This window comes from Xiphophorus maculatus, chromosome 2 (genome assembly GCF_002775205.1).
Source record: "Xiphophorus maculatus strain JP 163 A chromosome 2, X_maculatus-5.0-male, whole genome shotgun sequence".
In the NCBI taxonomy this organism is placed as follows: Eukaryota; Metazoa; Chordata; class Actinopteri; order Cyprinodontiformes; family Poeciliidae; genus Xiphophorus; species Xiphophorus maculatus.
This window is the reverse complement of record NC_036444.1, coordinates 31,120,654-31,141,717: the sequence shown is the minus strand read 5'-3', so window position 1 is coordinate 31,141,717 and position 21,064 is coordinate 31,120,654. Positions and strand designations below refer to the sequence as shown.

The following is a 21,064-nucleotide window of genomic DNA, read 5'->3' as shown; positions in this document are numbered from 1 at the left end:
TAACTTATAAACAATATCAGTACATTACAACTGTTACTCGATTACAGTTTTTGAGTACTCTACCCACCTCTGTGTAATACTAAGACAAATATCAGTGACATTTACTTTAGTGTTTACTTTTAAACTAGCAAAATTAACTAATGTAGTTTTTATCTGCAAACTAAGATGTGGATGTTACCACATGTACTCACTGTCCCAGTCATTAGAACCTTGTTATTCACGTGAAGAGTTTGGATGTTCTTTGCAAAGCTGTTGAAACATTGATTGTATGAGTCTATGGATTTCAGGCTGCTTAGAGCCTACATGGTGTACACACTCCATCTATATTGTAGTATGAGATTGGAGACATTATTCATTAAAAGAATTATAACATTGTCTATGAAAATAGGTCCTCTAAAAACAAGTAGTATTTTAATTAATATAAATAAATAGGCTACCCTTGTGGATGTATTTTTTAAGAATAATCTGGAAGTATATCTTGGATCTGATGTCATTGATCTTGCTTCCAGAACAGATCGTGCCATGACAAGAACTGATTTAAATTTAAAGGAAATTTAAATTGGAAAGCCTTAGACTGGCTGATAGGGACAAAAGAAAACACCCCAAAAATGTAAACGTTTTCATGTGTTTTGTTTTTGTTGTGTCAAGTCTTAAAGGACAAAGGTCAGGGTACTGTTGTGTCCTGGTTGTGTGGCTGAGATAAAGTTTCAGAAACTTGCTACTCTGTGTTTTGTTCTCTGATGTGTATGTGTTCATGCATGTGTTTGTGTGAATGCACAAGCAAGAAGAAAATTGAACAGCATTCAACATGTTTGGCTCTGAAAGTGAGGGGAGTGAATAATAAAGCCTGGAATGCTCTAACTTTGTCTGCTTCTCTCATTGCCCCCCCTCCCCACCCTGGCCCCTCTCTTTAAAAGTGAAACTCCCCCTCCACCTCCTTGTCATAAACTTCTGGAACAGGCACCGTTCTTTTAAAAAGAGATCGTGTGTGTAGGTTGTTTGCCCAATGTGTTGCTTTCTTTGTGTGTTCACACACTCACCCAGATGCATGTGAAGCACCAGCTTTGTTGTGGTTATGCAAATTGAGAATGTGTAGCTCTATTCAGCCACACCACTGAGCCATATGGTTAAGGCCATTCAGTGTGTAGATGTGTGTTTGTCTATGAGGTTTAAAGAGGGTGGTGTGTACTGTGGAATTTCCTCTCCTTCCACAGGATCCATACTTCCCACTTGCATTAACTGAAAACTAAACTGTTCAAGTATTTCATGTAAGAAAAAATCTTCAATGATTATTCTACTTTTGCCTCACAAAAAATTATTAGCATACATTAGAAGAGTATATATGTCTATAAATTCTAGATAAACAGATGTGTCACTTAGTGAAAGTGGCTCTGCCTTTTTCACTCTCTACTGTAATGACTTATTTTTCCATGAGGTATTTACTATGTTAGCATGTCGCAGAAAATACAAACATTAATTGTGATCTCTGCGCACCTAGAACGGGAATAGGAGCGGCTGAGTAAAAGTAGGCTTATTGCACACACACACGCACACACCCACACACGCCTACACACAACCTCACAATGTAGAGAGAAATAGGTCCCCACAAGGATGTAAAAACCTGGTTCACACACACACATACACACAGCTCAGTTGGAAGCCTTTTAATGAATGTCTGACTGGTGCTTGGTTTAACCCTTTAAAGTTTGACACAGTAAATCATTTTCTGAGAGTTTACAATTTTAAAAACTGAACAATATTGGATGCATTTAATAAAACACATTTTTAAAACATTTTTAAATTTTGTTGAATTTTTCTAACTTTTTTGCCTCTTGCATCAATAAGATCATCATAAACAGAAATATTCATATGTATGCTATATTTCGCTACATATTTCCTTCATACAGCAGGCTTACAGGAAAATACCTCTGGTAAGGAGTTAAAAATCTGAGAGACACTTGTACTAAAAATGAAGTGGTGTTATGGGGTTAACGGTTCTGGGCTCTGTAGGATCTGTTTTTCTTTGGATTCTTGTTGTTTTATTGTGTGCATCAGATAATCTCCATGTGCTACCATATGTGAAGTGTTCTGTGATGAGCTGACATCTCTCTGCGTGTCTGATGAGACCTTTGTTACTTTTCTCTTTGCCTATTTTCTCTGCCATTTTGTCCTTTCCCTCGTGTCCATCAAGAAACGAAGCATTCTATCTCCCAAAATTGAATCAGAAAGGGGGGGAGTGAAAATTACCCTGCCAGCACCTAATTCTCCCTGAAAAAAGCCAGAACAGAGAAAGAATGAGGAGAGGAAATAAAAAGAGAGTCCCTCTCCCATCTTTTAACTGAGATGGCCATGTCTAATTTTGTCCAATAGATAAATGAATGGATTTTTTGTGGAAGGGTCAAGAACCCCTTTGGTTCAGAGGTCCATCAAAGTGACTGTTGTTTTTTTCTGTTTGCTCACTCATAGCCTGTGAATGGATATTTAAATGAGCATTCACTAAACATAAAGCCGGGTCCACAGCTGCCTATCACAACATTAACTCCATTAGGGCGCATTTCTTAGTTTAGAGGTTATTCTTGAAGAAGCAGAACCATGTGATGTTGTGAATGTCAAAGTCAATACTTGATGACTACATAAAATGAAAGACCGGTTGTGGGAAAGTGTGAGAAATTGTTTTTGATCAGAGCATTTCCAGTTCTTGTACCACTTTCTATTGAGACAGGCTGTGTTTTCACACATATCTTCGGTTCTTAATGGAATCAAATGCCACACAACTCCTGAAAAGCAGATTTTCTGGAGTTGTGTGGTATTTTTGTTCAAGAAGTGACATAGTTTGCATTTTGCTTGTTTTGCAGTTGGGGCGGCTAAAATGTTACATGATGATTTTATCACTTTTCAGCTACATTAAAAGATGAAAGAAAATTTCTCAGCAAATTATTTACAGTATTTGTGGCACAATTCTGTCACCTTCTATCAAGGATAACTGATATGTATGCTTAAAGTACACAATGTCTCAAGCTGTTGCCTAACTCAAAAAGATCTACCACTACACCACCACTCTCTTAAAGTCCAATATTGCTACATAAGTCATAAAAACACAACATTTTGTGTTACTACTGTTAAATTTCAATTAATTAAATGTTATTTTGAATTTAAAGTGCTACTCAATAAAATGCGTAGAAGACTGTAGAGCTCTGTGTTATGACGGAAACCGTTAAGAGAGAAGTGCTGAGTGGGCAGGCTGTTAACCTAGAGAGCATGCACACCAAGCATTGTGCAAGGTAACGGGAAAGTGCAAAAGATTCGGACGTGGTTAAATCTAAACCACCCAGACCGACATACCACAGCTATTGCTTGCCAGTGTATGTTTCTGGGAAGATGACATGAATTATTTATGGCTGCAATCACACAGTCAGCATGAAGTGAGAGACTGCAGTGTTTTGGTTTTAACTGAAAACTCTCCAGTGATTTCTCTGAATCAGCTGACTGGTTAGAGGCAAACAGCAGGCAAAAAAAAAAAAAACAGAGCTCAGAAAAAAATTCAACATAACAGATTATGTTTGTATATTGTTTTTGTTCAATAATATTGTTCATAGCTAATGAAAAAATACATTTGTAAGATATCAGCCATGAGAACCCAGGAGGATTTGCAGCCTTTCTGGGGGTGGCTGTAAATTCCTCCCAGTGCTAACACCTTGGAAGCTCAGGCGACTCTTTGATGCCACCAGTGAGTTTTAAATGGTTTATCATGACAGATTTACTGCTGTTTGTGGAGATTTCAGACATGCAGACTTGTTAATTTTTAGCTAGAGCAAATAAATCACGGGATCTGCAGCAAGAATCTTACAAAACAGCACCTTATCCACATCTCAGACAGTTCAGATTTCTGTTAGACTTTGTCCAGCACACAAAAATACTGAGACACAAAAGCTTGAAAATTCAGTATGTCAGGAGGGATTTACAAGCCTTCACCAGAGCAGGGGTCTTCAGCTCCAGGCCTACAAGGCTGGTGTCCTGCAGCTTCAACACACCTGAGACATATAATGAAAAACTAATTAGAAAAAACAAATTAGAAAACAAATAAAAATTAACAAATTCAATTAAACAAATTAGAAAAACTCTGGAGAACTAGACTTCACTGGGGAGTCAGCATTTAATTCAAGCAACAAGACACTTCAAAGTGCTTTGCACCATAAAAATAGAGTACAGCAACCAATTATGAAACAATAGTAAACATTACATTTGATCAAATACCATAATCAAAATCATCAAGAATAATCATCAAATATACTAATCAATGTTGCAGCTGTTATTAATCAGTCTACTTTAAACTGCTTAGAGTTGCCTTTGCTTCATAATAATCAGAACATTGATCAATATATTTGATGTATATTTGCTCGATGGTTTTGATGATGATTGAAATGTGCTATGCAAATAAACTGGAGATGAATAAACGATGAACTGCTGTCTCAATCAAAACACATTATCTTAATCCTTCAGACTCTAAGATGGAATATGGTTCTATGTCTTAACCTGACCATCAGAATAGAGTCAGTTTAGAATGAAAGGTTTTCAACCATACTGTGTAACCTTCAATGTTTACCGGTTAGCAGAACTCAAAAATTAATTAAAATGTGCAATAGCATGATCTCTACAGCAAGGAAAAAATAGAATCAAATATGATGTCTAATCAAGAAAAGAAAACAACAATTTATTTTTTGGTGCATTTGCACTCAAAAGAGTATGATGCTGGATGGGCATTCTTGGTGGGAACTAACCCTCCTGAACTCCTAACACCATCTGGTGAAGAAGCACTCCATTGGATGCTGAAGAGGAGACACTCCTCCTCACTTCTTAATTTTTAAACTTCTTAATGATGGAGATTCTTTGTTGATTAGTTTTACTTGTGACTTGGAATGTAAGAAGTAAGGGTTTTACCAACCGTTAATGGGTCTGACTCAGCCCATTGCTTTCCAGATGTTAGTTTTCTCTTTCTCTCTGCTACTACAGGCCTTCATGGAAGTGTGTATCAGCCTGGTTCATTTCAAATGTGTTAAAGCTGCACATTTCCACCAAGTTGCTGGTGAACTTAGTCTGTAGCTGCTGTGAACCGTTCTGTGATTTCTGAATCCTCAGTCCTCAGTCGGGTCTTGGGTTTGAGGCGTGCGGGGTCATTCTGCATGGAATTTACATGTAACCTTGGAGATGGGTTCTGGTCTTACCTCTTGACCCTGCAGTGATATGCCCGTATAGGCAGTGAATGGATAATGTGTGTTGCTGTCTCCTCAGCAATACAAGTGTCTGTCTTTAATTTGATCCAAACATCCTTTTAAACTTACTGAAGTCATTCTTCACCAACTTGCACACTGTAACATATCAGTAAGCATATTGTAATAGTAGCAGTGACATGATAGTGACTTGTATTTCAGTTTAAGGACTCCACTGGCGTAGGGTCTATGGCTTCTGTCTGAACCTGCATGTAGAAACTATGCTACAGTCTTCTTCTGTCTCTACCTCAGGTGATCAATGTGGATGGCAGTAACAGGCAGACCCTGCTGGAGGACAAGCTGCCTCATATCTTTGGCTTTAGTCTGCTGGGTGAATACATCTACTGGACCGACTGGCAGAGCCGCAGCATTGAGAGGATCCACAAGGCCACCGCCGTACGAGAGATCATCATCGATCAGCTGCCAGATTTAATGGGGTTAAAGGCTACCAAAGTCACAGAGACCCACGGTAGGATTTGCAGATTTTGGGAGATTTTTGAAGAGTGAATACAAAAGAAAATGATAAACTGAGCGTACATGAACGCTTGTGTTTTTGCTCTGCTCAGGTACAAACGACTGTGTAGAGAATAATGGTGGGTGCAGCCATCTGTGTTTTTGGTGTGAGCAGGCGGTCCGCTGTGCTTGTCCCATGGGGCTGGAGCTCCTCTCAGACCTCCGGACCTGCGTGGTACCGGAGGCCTTCCTGCTGTTTACCAACAGGTAGGACAAAACGGCAAACTATTGGTCTAATTGATTCCAGACTACATTCAATAAATTAGAATATTACATCAAACCAATAAAAAAAACCTATTTAGTTATATGGAATTATGGGTTTAATAAATGGGATGTTTAACACCTGCTTTGAAATTATTATATTCAAAAGACACTTTTAATCTGACAAATGGGCATGACTCGATCGCATATTCAAATTTACTGTACAATTTCACATGAAGTAAGTCAGAGGCAGCAGTGTAGTAGAAGTGAGAAATGGTATCACCTGCAAGTGGGAGTTAGCATCACTTAACCAATATTTTAAGTGATTTTTTTTGGAACATTTGCAGTAAACTCACAATTATGCATTAGCGCAAAAAAGTTTGGGGATTTGTTAATTTCACAAATGACTGCTTTGGTGTAATATTTGATAAGAGCTTTTGACCTTTAGTGTAGACCTTTCCCTTCTGTTGATGCCCATACTTTATCAGTTAAGTGACTAAAACTTTAGTTCATGCGATGAAAGAAAATGAAGAAACACGTCAGTAAGGTGTAAGGTAAAAAAAATATCGTTAATGCAATATTCTGGTATCCCAGCTATACAATAAATAAAGGATTTTGACTCGGCTCATGCTCGCTGTTTGTTTTGACTTTTTTTATTTGTAAAATGTTTTTTTCTTCTAACTTGTGCTTCTGCTGAGCTAAAAGTAACAACCTCTGTATTTCTGTACTCACTTAAACTTCATGTTTTCCCTTTTTACTTTTGAGAAGATATTAAATATGATTCAGATGATTCTAATGTGCAGTAATGAAGAAGTGAGTTTAATGTCCCACAAAACATGTGAGTGTCTCAGCAACAGCTTTGGTTTTATTTGACTGCTGTGAATATATGTTCTCCAAAGGGACAGCATCAGGAGCATTTCTTTGGGCACAAACAGCAATGATGTGGCCATCCCTCTGACAGGAGTCAAAGAGGCCTCGGCTCTTGATTTTGATGTTTCAGAAAGGAGAATTTACTGGACAGACATACAGGCCAAGGTACCAGACATGGTTCCACTTATATATAGGTTATGTTTGATGAAGAGAAAAGCAAACACTTGTCTCATCCTCCCTCCATTCTCTCTACCAGACCATCAGCAGAGCATACATGAACGGCAGCTCCGTGGAACACGTCCTAGAGTTTGGACTTGACTACCCTGAAGGCATGGCCATTGACTGGATGGGTCGTAACATCTACTGGGCGGATACTGGCACTAACCGCATTGAGGTGGCCCGCTTGGATGGCCAGTACAGACAAGTTTTGGTCTGTAAAGACCTGGATAACCCACGCCTGCTGGATAACCCACGATCTCTAGCTCTGGATCCTGCCAATGGGTAGGAATCCAATATTTAATAACTACTTGACATATTTGCCGAACCAAGTGAGCTTCAGTACCAAAAAAAAAAAAACCTGCCCAAATCAGTGAAACCTACTGAGCTGCCTGACATGATCCAGAGAAAGTCACCTGGAAGTGTTCCTGCTAAGTCTAGTTAAGTACAGAAACTATGGAACACAAGTTCAGTTTTTTCAAGGTCTCATGAAATATGGAAAAAGAAAAAAAAGAGTTTGGAAAATATTTATATTTATACATTTTATAGTAGTGTAAATATGTCCTTCTGGCCTTTCTTCCTTACGTATACTTTGTTGTGTCCCTTTTTCTTCTTACTTTTCTCTTTTTCTAATGTTCTAAATTCTTTCCTTAATATTTTATTTTCATGTTTCCACCCTTATCCTTTTTTCATTTTATCAAATGCCATCATCAAAATCAAGTGTAATCATCATCGAATACTGGATGGTCACTATGTACAGGCTCTGACTGTACATAGTGACATATGTGGCTGCAACAAGACGGCTGCAATTTTTAAAAATACTTTAACAAACACTTTTATCATTATGGGAATACATTCCACAAAATCTGATGATAGTCTTGGTCTGTTTTCTGTCCTTCCTTTCTGGTGTGTTTTGTACTGCCCTGTCTGAGGCCGAGTCCTAAAGCTGTGTGCTATCTCCACAGCTACATGTACTGGACAGAGTGGGGTGGTCGTCCCCGCATAGCCAGAGCCTACATGGATGGCAGCACCATCAGTACGTTAGTGGATAAGGTGGGCCGTGCCAACGGACTGACTATTGATTATGTGGAGCATCGACTCTACTGGACTGATTTGGACACATGTATGATTGAATGCACCAACATGCAAGGTTTGTTTTCACACATCAGTCATCATTAATGGAGCATCTGAGCTCGGCCCATTCCTCTGTAACACAATTGAACTCTGCAAGCAGCATACAGAGCTGGCAAAAAGTTTGTCAGATTTAAATGTTTTACATTACCCAGTGAACGTGACTATCAGACTAAGATAAAGTAAAAACAAGACGCGGTTTTCATGTGATGATTTCATTCATGAAAGGAATAAAAGTTATGCAAAACCAACCTGGCTCTTTGTGAAAAAAAGAATTCGTCTATGGGGGAATTTTTCTGTCATAATTCGAGAGCACACATTTTCAGTCTGAAAGCAGGATTACATGTCTTTTGTTCTCAAAACTTTTAATACTTTTGCTTCCATTTTCATTTTGAAAGCAGGGCTTCATGTCTTTCTTCTGAAAACTTGTAATATTTATTCAAACCTTTCTCCTCGCACTCTTGCAGAGCTCTGTTCCCTTATGAAACATTCTCTGGTTGAGTTGGTTGGGTGAACAAACTCCTGCCTAATATCAGTAGCACACTGCTGGCTGAGTGTACCATGGAGCAGAAAGCTGAGGCCGTGGTTTCTCCCAGGCAACGGTGCATTTTTTGTTCCAGAAGCAAGCAGAATATGTTTCGTAAGCAAGCAGAGAATCCGAGCGGAGACTATGTCTGAGCGCGAGGAGAAGTTTTGAGTACAAGCATTGAGAACAAAAGACATGAAATCCTGCTTTCAGACTGAAAGTACGTGCACCTAGATTATGGCAGAAAAATTCCTCCATAAACATCATTAACCACATTTTTGGAAAACTGAGATCTGCTTCGGTAGCCAGATCCACTGCTTACTCCCAGAACCGGGCTGACAGCATTAATGTATGATTGGTCCTCCAGGCCTTCAGAGGGAGATTATCGTGGATGACCTTCCTCACCCCTTCGGACTCACTCAGTATAGGGACTTCATCTACTGGACAGACTTCAACCTGCGCAGCATTGAGCGGGCTGACAAACGCAGCGGGCTGAACCGCACCGTGGTCCTGCAGGTACTGAACAAGTTGGAAGCCATTTTGGAGAGTTCTAAAATTTTAATTGTTATAATTAACTAGAATTCTACGCGGAGTTGCTGACCTTGTTTCCATCACACTTGTTTCCATCTCAGGGTCAGCTGGAGCTGATGCTGGACATCCTGGTGTTCCACTCCTCCCGTCAGGATGGAACCAATGAATGCTCACAGAACAATGGGAACTGTGGCCATCTCTGCCTGGCCACTCCTGCTGGGGCTCAGTGCCGCTGCGCCTTCCACTACACCCTGAACCCTGACGGGAAAAACTGTAGTTGTAAGTACAAGGAGGCAAGGATTTAAAATAATAAACGGTAAACTCCACACAGCAGTGTGGCTTCATCTTAAATAGTGCAAAACATTTTTTGCAAATGATAGTATGTAATAATAATAATAATAATAATAATATGTATATAATATTTCTTAGACTTTCTGGTGCTCCAAGCTGAAGATTGTTGAGCTAAAACAAGTTCATAGAGAAATGGTTTTTGCATAAGAATTCTTTGAAATGAAGCCAAATGGTTTAACTGCAGCACTTAGAGAAGAAGAATGATTGTCAATTTTAATTTATGGCCAAAATGTACTTTTTAAAACTTCTAAGTTTTTGAAAGATGTGAATTTTTTTTTAAATCATTTTTTATGTTGCTATCAAGTATGTATGTATGTAATGTAATTGACATGTAATGTGATCAGCCTCTATTTGTTGTTTTAACCGATTCGCACTGAGCAAAGTCCAACTCTTGTTTTCAAAGATGGACCCTAACTGCTGTTCATCTCTTGACAAAGCCCTCCTTTCCGTCTCTGTCTGCAGCACCTTCAAGTTTCTTGCTCTTCAGCCAGAGGGCCAGCATTAGCAGGATGGTGTTAGGAGACCAGAGTCCGGACATAATCCTTCCCATTCATGTCACGAGGAACGTCCGAGCTGTGAGCTACGATCCGCTGGAGCGCCTGGTCTATTGGCTGGATGGACGGCAGAACATACGAAGGGCCAGAGATGATGGCACCATGGTAACACACTTAAATGAAGAGCTGTTAACAACCCTGACAATGAAACAGTTGCTGAAGTTTTATATGACTAAAATGTTGGTGTTGTGTTCTCTCTGTGGTCACCTTTAGTCTTCAATCATAGTTAGCAGTCCTGCTCAACAAGTGGACAACCAGCTTCATGACCTGAGCCTTGACCCCTACAGTCGCCACATTTACTGGACCTGTGAGACCACCAACACCATCACAGTTCAGAAGATGGACGGTCGCATCGTCGGTGTGGTTGTCAAGGATGATACTGATAAGCCAAGAGCCATCGTGGTCAACGCAGAAAAAGGGTAACGTTTGTTGTAGTGACCACACCGCAGCACGTCAGAGTGACGGAGAGTCACAAGAGTCTAAGGTTTACCCCTCTCCACAGGTACATGTACTTCACTACTGTACAGGAGCACTCTGCTAAGATTGAAGGAGCGAGTCTGGATGGAACAGAGAGAGAGTCCTTGTTCTCCACTGGTCTGATTAGACCTGTAGCTCTGGCTCTGGACAACAAGCTGGGAAAGCTGTTCTGGGTTGATGCTGACCTCAAACGCATCGAGAGCAGCGACCTGACAGGTGAGTAATCATTTGCATAGAGTATTATTTTCACATGTTTTTATTGAATTCAAGATAATTACTAGTTACTGTTACTAAAAAACCTATTTAATGTAAAAACAAGCAGGGGATGATCCACATCAGCATATGATCATTTGTCTCATATTATACAATTAAGACATAGTGACAGTTTTCACAAATATGTAAAAAAAAACATCAAAACTTATTATAACACTATGAGGTAATGTTTTTTGCCTGTTTGTTATTTTATGTTTTCATCACTTTGAAGTTCCTTATTGCTGAAATGATCTATATAAATAAACTGTTCAGAGTGAGAAAAGAAACCATCACTGAAGTCCATTTCTTGTTTTCTCTCAGGGGCCAATCGCATTGTCCTGCAGGATTCCAACATTCTTCAGCCGATGGGGCTAACAGTTCTGGGGGATCATCTCTACTGGATTGACCGGCAGCAGCAGATGATCGAAAGGGTAGATAAACTGACTGGAGAGTTCCGCACACGCATTCAGGGACGGATATCATACCTGACATCTATCCACGCAGCATGGGAGATGGACCCATCAGAGTTTGGTAGAGATCTAATGCTCTTTGACATTATCATCAACTTCTTGTTGCACACTTCATCAGACCGATGTTATGATAAATGTCTTTGTTGTTTCTTCTACCCAGCATCCCACCCTTGTTCCCGAGACAATGGAGGCTGTTCTCATATCTGCATTGCAAAGGGTGATGGAACATCAACCTGCTCCTGTCCCATGCATCTGGTTTTACTGCAAGACCTGCTGCACTGTGGAGGTAAACCTCACATAACCACAGCCGTACTGTGGTTATGGCTGTACAAAATAAGTACCGGTGTTGATTAGAATGTGGAGAGAAATATTGGCCATACTGAGGAAATTCACTGTTATACTGCCCTGGAAAAGAGTTGATGCTTATTGAATTTTTCCACATTTTATTACAGTACCACCATTAATATATCTGTGTCTCATTGTGATTTTATGTGACAGACCAACACAACTTTGTGCATAACTGAAGTAAATAGAAAGTAAGAAAGGATTATGACACTGATGCCTCTAAATATAATCCAATGCAACCAATTGAGGAAGGTTGCATCGGATGGCCATGCATCCTCCTCCACCCACATTTGAAATACTTTTGAGAGCCTGATGATGTTTATTTATATGTGCAAAACACTGGCGCCAGCATTCTGCATACTTGATTATCAAAAGATTGATAAAATGAGCTACAGCAGTGTACGAACTTACTTTGTAACATTTACTGCAGACTGAACAGTAACATTCAAAGCTTAAACTGTAAACATTAGTTACTTGCCAGCCTTGTCAGCTTCTTTCCTGCCCAAAAAGCACGTAACTTATTAACATTATTTACTCAAATTTTCAACATCTTATAGTTAATCAGAAGAGAGTAAAAGTGCCAAACCTTTTTCCATTCACAATAAGCCCAAAGGCTACAATGGCTTTGTTGTTTTTGCTGGTGTTTTTCTGCTGGTTACTGTCACTTACTTTCCTCTGTTGACGTTTTCCTGTTTTCTCTGTCAAACTTCTCCATCTCTCCTCCTCTGTCAGCTCTGCACACCGGTGTGCCTGTGTAGGCTGAAGCTATTTAGCAAAAAAGAATGGGCAAGAGTTTCATCGTCTGAACAAAAAATTATTTTCTATCTGAACACAAAAACATTTTGTTCAGATACTTATTAATAAAAAGTAGTGAAAACTCTGCATCATTCTCATTAATCACACACTACACACTACATTGTGTTGGTTTGGTTTGCAGTTGTAACAACGGGAAAAAAATCCAAGATGTCTTAAAACACAGACTCTGGACAAAATGTATCTTGTGCATGCTCAGTGTCTTCTCTAAGCTTTTGGTTTTACTAATTTCATCTCCTGCTGCCTCTTCATCCGCCTCAGAGCCCCCCACCTGCTCCACAGAGCAGTTCACCTGCTCCACGGGAGAAATTGGCTGTATCCCCATGGCCTGGCGTTGTGATGGCTTCCCAGAGTGTGATGACGGCAGCGACGAAATGCACTGCCCCATCTGCTCTGCCTTCCAGTACCAGTGTGATGAAGGAAACTGCATCGATGCTCAGAAACGATGTGATGGAGAACCTGACTGTCCTGATAAGTCTGATGAGCATGAATGTGACAGTACGTTCACACTCTTAACACTCATCACCTGCAGCTGACCTGTAGTACTTGTCCTGTGTTGTTCCAAAACGTTCTTCTCTAACCTCGTTTTTATTATTGTTAGTTTTTCATCAAATTAGTTTAGCTTTTGCTCAAAACAAAATTATTTTAGACTTGTGGTGTAGTACTACTTCTACATGTAAAGACTATAAATGTAATATGACAATTTAAGTAAATGTAGACATTAAACCACTTCCTGCCTAAATCCTAAAAATGAGAAAGGAATACACAACACCATGATGTAACAGTGTGGTGTGTGACAGGGTTGCACAGATTGTTCCACCTTATTTCATTCATTTTGGGTGATGGACAATCAGTCAACACCTACCTGTGAAACCGATGGTAACCACTAATCTATTCTACCACCAACACTCTGATAGAGGGTTGTGTTCAACAACAGCCTGCCTGGTGTTACCAACTTTACAACTTTTTCGGTACATTTAATACAGAAACAAATCAGTATAGGTCAAAAATGTTTTCTATTCATCTTCCACGAATTGTATTTATATATCTCTTCAATAAATCTATGTCTATCTCTGTCCCTCTAACTATCATGTAAGTTTTTCCTTACCAAGTTCAATCTGATACAGTCAAAAGGTTTCATGCTCTGCTGCTTATAAGAACGCCGGTAACAATAAGCGGTGTGACTTGGTGAGCTCACCCTTGCGCTCAGTTCAATGTGCCGACTATGAACTGAGCTTGAGAGCTGAAAGTAGATGAACAACCATGTAGAGACAGAAACAGCAGATGAAGGGATCTGGTGGCACTTAGACAGGATAATCAACAATATTAACTGTGAACACCTTCACTTACTATATACTGTATTACTATATTGAGGCGGACGGTCTCATTGGATGGGCGGGGCGCCCCCTCCTGGACAATTGTAGGAGAAACTTTCTGTGAAATGTCACATGTTCAGACACACTTCATGCAGACATGTACACTTTTTAGGTCTTAAGTATTTGTCCAAACATTTTGCCTGTAGTAGGGATTTACCTTCCACACCTGAAATAGCTTTGAAGTGTGGACTTTGTGGTTCTGAGTGTCTGGATCCAGTTCTCCTTTGGACCCACCTGTCCTCCTGTCTTTCAGCTGTCTGCCCTCCCAACCAGTTCCGCTGTGGGGACAACCATTGCATCACTAAGAAACAGCAGTGTGACAATTACTCAGACTGTCTGGATGGCTCTGATGAGCTGGCTTGTGGTAAATATTTCTACATTGCAGCAGCAGTTTCTCTCATCACTTTATTCACATCATATTCACTCCTGCAATGTACATTTCCCTCTTTTTTCTTGTGCAGATTATATTTCTCCCTCCTCAAGCTTCATTCCCAGTAATGAAACCACCAACCCCATTGGACCAGTCATTGCCATCATTCTGCTCATGTTTGTGATGGGAGGAGCGTGCTTCGTCTGTCAGCGTGTGGTGTGTCGGCGCTACAAGGGTCCTAATGGGAGCTTTCCTCATGAGTACATCAGTGGGACGCCCCACGTGCCTCTCAACTTCATCAGCCCCAGCAGCTCCCAACATGGCACCTACCAAGGTGGGATCAGTCTGTCAGCTGCAGTGCTATGACTTGTGCTCCATCAGCAGTTATGTTGGGTCTTAATAAATGATGCGTGTGTGCAGGGATCTCCTGTGGAAAGTCCACCCTGAGCTCAGTCAGCCTGATGGGCAGCAGCAGCAGTGGAGCCCCTCTCTACGACAGGAACCATGTGACTGGAGCTTCATCCAGCAGCTCCTCATCTACCAAAGGAGCCTTCTACCCAAAGGTACACACAGCAGCACTGTGAGTCTGCACTCCATGCCTCACTTACTTAACTTAGTTAACATGTCTGTTTTATGATTGCAGATCCTGAACCCTCCTCCATCTCCGGCCACAGATCGGTCTCTTTACAACACAGAGATCTTCTATTCCTCCAACAGTCCATCTACAACCAGATCATACAGGTAACCTACTCACAATTCAGTGTTTAGTTTTCACCGTTCCATATCTTGCCAGTGCTATAAACACTAGTTATAGCACTAATGGTGAGGAAAGGGGGCACATTTTGAGGAAACTCATGTTTGTCTTGCTAGGACAAACTGCATTGTTTATCCTGGAATCACCATCTTGTTTTTTTCCCATAACAAAGTAGCAACAGGCCATCTTGGGATGACAGTTCAGTTTTCCATGAATTAAATAAATAATAAATCTGAATTTAGATCAGAATGTTGTCAGTTGGAACCGCTCCAAATATTCACAATACTTGATGAGAGTCTTCACCTGTGCAGAGAGCTTTTTATCCATCCATCCATCCATCCATCCATCCATCCATCCATCCATCCATTCTGTTATGAATTACCTTTCTATGTTTTCCTCCACAGGCCCTACCATCCAGTCCATGGAGGGGCCCCTCCTACGACCCCCTGCAGCACAGACGTCTGTGACAGCGACTACACCCCCCATCATCCCCCTGCGGGCATGCCGCTGTCGGGGGGGCGCTGGAAGGCCCCGGGCCACGCCGCTCACGGCAAACCTACTAAATACTACATGGACCTTAACTCAGACTCAGACCCCTACCCTCCACCCCCTACCCCACGCTCTCAGTACATGTCTGCTGAGGAAAGCTGCCCCCCGTCCCCTTCCACTGAACGTTCCTACTTCCACCTGTGCCCCCCTCCTCCCTCCCCCTGCACCGACTCATCATGACCCTCCAACTGCCCGGGGGAATCAAAGGGATGAAGTGGACTCACTTCTTTGTTCTGAAATAAACTAATGTGCCAACAGTCAGCCTGACAGGTGGAGGGGTGCGGGGGCTGTCTCATACCTGCCACTTTATATGAACTACAAACTAGGTGAAGTGCCTTCCTCAAGCTCCGCCCATCCTCCATCTGATATTCCAATTGTCCTCAGGAAGGCTCCTGTTGAGCCCATGACCTGAGGAGAACTGCTGAGGAGCTGTTGGAGTTTTGAGGTGATGCCTGCTTTGCCTCAAGCCTCAGAAAAGAGGCAAGGAGAGAATTCAGCCTGCAGCTCCTTCCTCTGGTCCCTGGACCTGTTTTTCCTGACAAACCCTGACCTAGCCATTTCTTCCTTTAACTCTTCAGTGTGGAAATCTGAACTGAGCAGCTGAAGAGAAGAGGTCACTGAGACTGAAGCCAAGCCACTGGCCAGGGCCTCTGCCCCCCTGCTCTTCCTGCCCCCCTGGCCCTCTGGCCCCAGCATTTCACCACTGTCCTGCTCCTCTGTCAGTGTTGGCAGACACGGCAGCAGCAGGAAGCATTAGGCTGCTAACAGGAAGTCCACCTGAGTCATATTTTACTGATGGAACACAAACATTGTCCCTTGTGTTTTTCATTCCTTTCTTCTATTCTTCAATCTTTTTGTGCTCCCCCGTTCCTTCCTCATATCCCTCTGTTCTATTCTTTCTCTCCTCCTCTTCTCCCTTGTGTTCATCCTTCCGTCTTTCCATGTACAGTACAGACCAAAAGTTTGGACACACCTTTCTAATTCAATGGGTTTTCTTTATTTTCATGACTATTTATAAGGCAAGAAATCCCACTTATTAACCTGACAGGGCAGGTTGACCTATGAAGTGAAAACCATTTCAGGTGACGACCTCTTGAAGCTCATCAAGCAGTAATCACAGCAAAAGGTTGCTACTTTGAAGAAACTAGAATATAAGGGGTATTTTCAGTTGTTTTACACTTTTTTGTTTAGTGCATATTTCCACATGTGTTATTCATAGTTTTGATGCCTTCAGTGTGAATCTACAATGTCAGTAGTCATGAAAATAAAGGAAACTCATTCAATTTAAAGGTGTGTCTAAACTTTTAGTCTGTACTGTATGTTTCCTTCTTTTCATCTTTCCATACTTTCCTTCCTTCCTTCCTTCTTTGCATCTTCTTTCCTCCGGTCCTTTCTTACTTTCTTGTTTTTGTGAATTCCATATATAAATCTAATCACGGTGGAAATCTGTCCTAAATTCAAGGTGAACTTGAGAATTTACTATTTTAAAATGTACCTGAAGAACTGCTATCGTTAAGTCTGCAACATGTAGACGAGACCTGTTTAGGAGCTTCTGTGAATGTTTGCTGGATGGATGGAAGCAGGTGGATGTCATCACATGATGGGTGGAGCAAGGAGTGAATGGTGGCAGCGGGAGACGGAGGCAGCATCACCACCATCATAGCAGGAACAGCTTCAGCTTTTGTACATAATGTGGAATGAAGTCAGTGAACCTGTCTGTCCCTCTCCTCATTGTCCTGTTTACCAAAAGTATTTTTGCTGCTATTATGTACAGAATCAATCAGATACTATGATATGTAATTACACAGAAATGCCAAAATGATCCACCTGATCATATTGTCATCCTGACAATAGATTATGAAGCTATTTTACACCTAAAAACAAATTATTCCTATAGCATTTTGTCTCATTAGTATATCTGTATGTTAGCTCAGTATGTATTAGCCTGTCTGTCAGTGTTTGCTCTGAGGACATTAGCGTTGCCATGTTGGTGTCTTTATGTTTGTCTCATCACACACAGATCTCAGAATCAGCATCTCAGAGTGCAGCTGTGAGAATCCTGCGGTGACTCCTCACAAAACATCCTGCAACAACCAAAGTACGCTTCACCGCTAACAGTTAGCTTCACAGTGACCTTTACTTTTGTTACTTTTCGTAAAAAAGAAGTTATTTTGGAAGAAATCCTCTAATTCATTTTGTTTTCTTCATGGAAAACATCAGCCTCAGTCTAATAGTTTAGCCACATTGGACACATTCAGACATCAGTTACTCCCTCACAGATTTCTTCTGTTTTTGCTTTTTTTTTGTCCCACTAAAATGATTTACATAATGAAACAATTTTAATGTCAGACAAAGATAGCCCGAGTAAATGTGAGAAGCAGTTTAAGGGTTTCGTGTATAAAGAGAAAAAAGCGGTCTAAACCAACCTGACTCTGTGGGAAGAGTAGTTGCTCCCTAAACGCCTGTCAGGTGTTGGTGAGTCAAGTCTTTCATCCTCATCACTGTTAAAAAATCTTGGCCCACTTGTCTTTGAAGAGTTTTAATTCAGCCACACTGGAGGGTGCTTGAGCATGACCAGTCTGTTCAAGGTCAGATTTATGTCCAAACGTTGTTCAGGCCACTCTAAGACCATTATTTCAGCTTTTGTAGTCTAGTTGGTGTGCTTATTCAGATCCGTATCTGGTCTGTTTGCATTACATCTGCTCTTGAGTTGCCTCAGATCAGATCAGCTCAGGGCATAATGTTGGGGTTTTATATCTTTTAGCCTCCATCATTGTTCATTTATCCCTAAACAACACGCTTTCCTCATAGTGTTTTCCTCCTAATAAATAAAATTACCATTTAAATCAATTTTGTATTTGCTCAGCTTATTTTTATCTGATATTTAAGCTCCTTCATGATCTTAAAATTTTTAATGTGAAAAAAAAACTGATAAGGGGCAAATACTTTAATACAATAAGGATTTTCACCAACATTTCTGAATAAAGCAACGTCCGCGCCTTAGCATGAGCTTGATGGTAATCCTTTCCTACCCAGAAACATTGAAGCTGCTGCCAGGCGCCGACTGACCTCGTATCAGTTTCTAGCTGCTGCTCCATGTCAGCAGCACAACTCATTTCCTTCAAGGGCTAAAAACCACTGCCAGTAAAATTCTGTACATGCTGTCTCAGCTTTGAATGCTTTGTGTGATTTACAGTCCTGAATTTTTTTGTATCAAAAGCATTTTTATATAATAAAGGTTTTATTTTAAAGAATGTTGTCATCTTTGCATAGATCACAGAAAACCTAAGCAGTTATTTAATCAGTTCTTCTCATTTCATTGTTCAGCAAATAGCATTCAACATACAACATACTGTTTCTCTGGGATCATTTCACTTTGCATGATTATAAAGATAAACAAAGTTTATCCAACCATCCATTTTCTTATGCTTATCCAGGTCAGGTCACAGGCGCCCCAAGTAGGGGGGCCCAGACCTCACTGTCCCAGCCTCTTGTTCCTCAGCCTGATGTTCCTCCAGCATGTCCTGGGTGTTCCTCTAGGTCAGGGGTTCCCAAAGTTGGTCCTTGAGGGGCCATCCTGCATGTTTTAATTCTCTCCCTGGTGGTAGTAACAAGCTTTTCAGCATGTCAATGTTCTTCTTAGGTGTTCTGACTAGCCATCATTGGATCCAAGTGCGTTAAACCAGGGAGAGAACTAAAGCATGCAGGATGCCGGCCCTCGAGGACCCACTTTGGGCACCCCTGCTCTAGGTGTTCCTCCCTAGAGGGCACTGGTGGGCTTTTTGGAGGTGAGTTGAGCAGGTGTACGCCACCACAGCTTTTCTAGTGAAAGGAAGTTCGACTCTTTTCAGAGAGCCGACTTTCCATCCATCCATTTTCTTACACTCTTGTGGGGTCAGGAGAGGTCAGCTGGTGCCTATCTCCAGCGAACGTTTTGGGCGAGAGGCGGGGTACACCTGGACAGGTCTCTAGTCTGTCGCAGGGCAACACAAAGACCGACAGGACAAACAGCCATGCACAGATACACTCACTCACTAAATAGAATTTAGAGAGACCAATTAACCTGACAGTCATGTTTTTGGACTGGGAGGAAGCGGGAGAACCCGGAGAGAACCCAACTATGCACAAACTTCATGCAGAAAGATCCGGGGTCGGGAATCAAACTGCAAGGCAACAGTGCTACCAACTGCACCACTGTGTAGCCCAGAGAGGGAGAACCGACTTTCTCAGCTCCCAAATGGCTTTTAAATTATGTATCCTCAGTTTAGCTTAACTTGGCAAATATAAATGTTTAGTATGTAAATTCTTTTGGATTCTGTGATTTTTATGAGAAGATTTATGCTTGCCTAATTTTATGTATGAATCAACTGATGTATGAATCAAATCATAGTAATGATTTATTATAATATTGTATATTATATAATATCTTCAAACTGCAGTCATGCTGCTTTGTACAGGGATCAGTCATATTAAAGTTTTTATTTTCCTATAAACTTTACACATTTAGATATTCTGTTGCTGCCTCAATATTTTTTAAAGCTAAAGCTAAATATCTAGTTGTTGAATTAAATATTTAGTTTGAAAAATGAACCCTCAGACTGTGTGCTTTGTGACAAGCTAAATAACCACATTATTGCATAGTGGTCACTACAGTGGACAGCTATCTAAAAGCCATTTTCTTGTGCTTCCTGTGGATTTTTATGTTATAAATGCACACAGACCACTGAAGTGGACACTAATGCATCATAAAATATACCATCAACTACTGGCCATCAGCTGCAAATGCAAGAAATTATTTTTGTTAAATACAATATGGCCGACAGACAAAAAAGCATGAGAACCGACCCGGTCCCTCCTTCTACTGTAGACGACTCTTGCAAGTAAAAAAAATATTGTGACATCAGATAACCCCTAAGGAACAATACTACTGATGTATTTTTCAAATAACAACTTTGTATTTGGACAAAATTACAATTGATCACATTAAAAAAAAAATTTAAAAAAAAATTATTTTTACAAAAAAATGTTCCTACCTTTTTTATGCCTTAAGAAAAGAATTTTAAAAAATGGAAAAAAAATTCTGACACAAAGGATCATAATTCATGCATGAGAGGGTTAATATATTTTACTGCGTACTTTACATGTGGCTCCCCATACTGCGAGGTGTTCAAGGCTTGGGCGATTGTTTTAGTGCTCAATCATTAAGCGTCTCCACAACTTTCTCTCTGACCTTCCTGTATGATCCTTGGTTTCATGACACTGTTTGGTCACTGATTAGGACAAAGTGGAGGAGTAGCAACTATTTTTCATTCAGATTTCTTAATTATTTCTATGCCTATTAATAGCTGCAGTTCTTTTGAAAATCTAACTCTTAGTTTTCCTCATTCTAGTTGCAAAGCACTAAAACCACTGCTGTTTGTTGTTTTGTATTGTGCATCATTACTTTTCATTTTTAGATCAGATCTCAGATTTTCACCTGATTTAGTGTTAAAATAATT

The 21,064-nt window shown here is 40.6% G+C and overlaps 1 protein-coding gene across 1 annotated transcript in view; it reads left to right on the top strand.

Annotated features, from left to right (window-relative positions):
* lrp5 (LDL receptor related protein 5) overlaps positions 1–16,584 on the top strand; it is a 44,003-nt gene extending 27,419 nt beyond the window's left edge. The window contains exons 12-29 of the mRNA XM_005810104.3: positions 5,520–5,736; positions 5,834–5,987; positions 6,881–7,016; positions 7,108–7,352; positions 8,033–8,217; positions 9,092–9,240; positions 9,357–9,534; positions 10,069–10,265; positions 10,374–10,579; positions 10,663–10,853; positions 11,211–11,420; positions 11,520–11,645; positions 12,779–13,015; positions 14,147–14,257; positions 14,355–14,597; positions 14,684–14,826; positions 14,907–15,004; positions 15,422–16,584. Of these exons, the coding sequence (XP_005810161.2) occupies positions 5,520–5,736; positions 5,834–5,987; positions 6,881–7,016; positions 7,108–7,352; positions 8,033–8,217; positions 9,092–9,240; positions 9,357–9,534; positions 10,069–10,265; positions 10,374–10,579; positions 10,663–10,853; positions 11,211–11,420; positions 11,520–11,645; positions 12,779–13,015; positions 14,147–14,257; positions 14,355–14,597; positions 14,684–14,826; positions 14,907–15,004; positions 15,422–15,746 (3,351 nt within the window). The 3' untranslated portion in view covers positions 15,747–16,584. The remainder of the gene's footprint in view (positions 1–5,519; positions 5,737–5,833; positions 5,988–6,880; positions 7,017–7,107; positions 7,353–8,032; positions 8,218–9,091; positions 9,241–9,356; positions 9,535–10,068; positions 10,266–10,373; positions 10,580–10,662; positions 10,854–11,210; positions 11,421–11,519; positions 11,646–12,778; positions 13,016–14,146; positions 14,258–14,354; positions 14,598–14,683; positions 14,827–14,906; positions 15,005–15,421) is intronic.
* Positions 16,585–21,064: the final 4,480 nt, after the last annotated feature.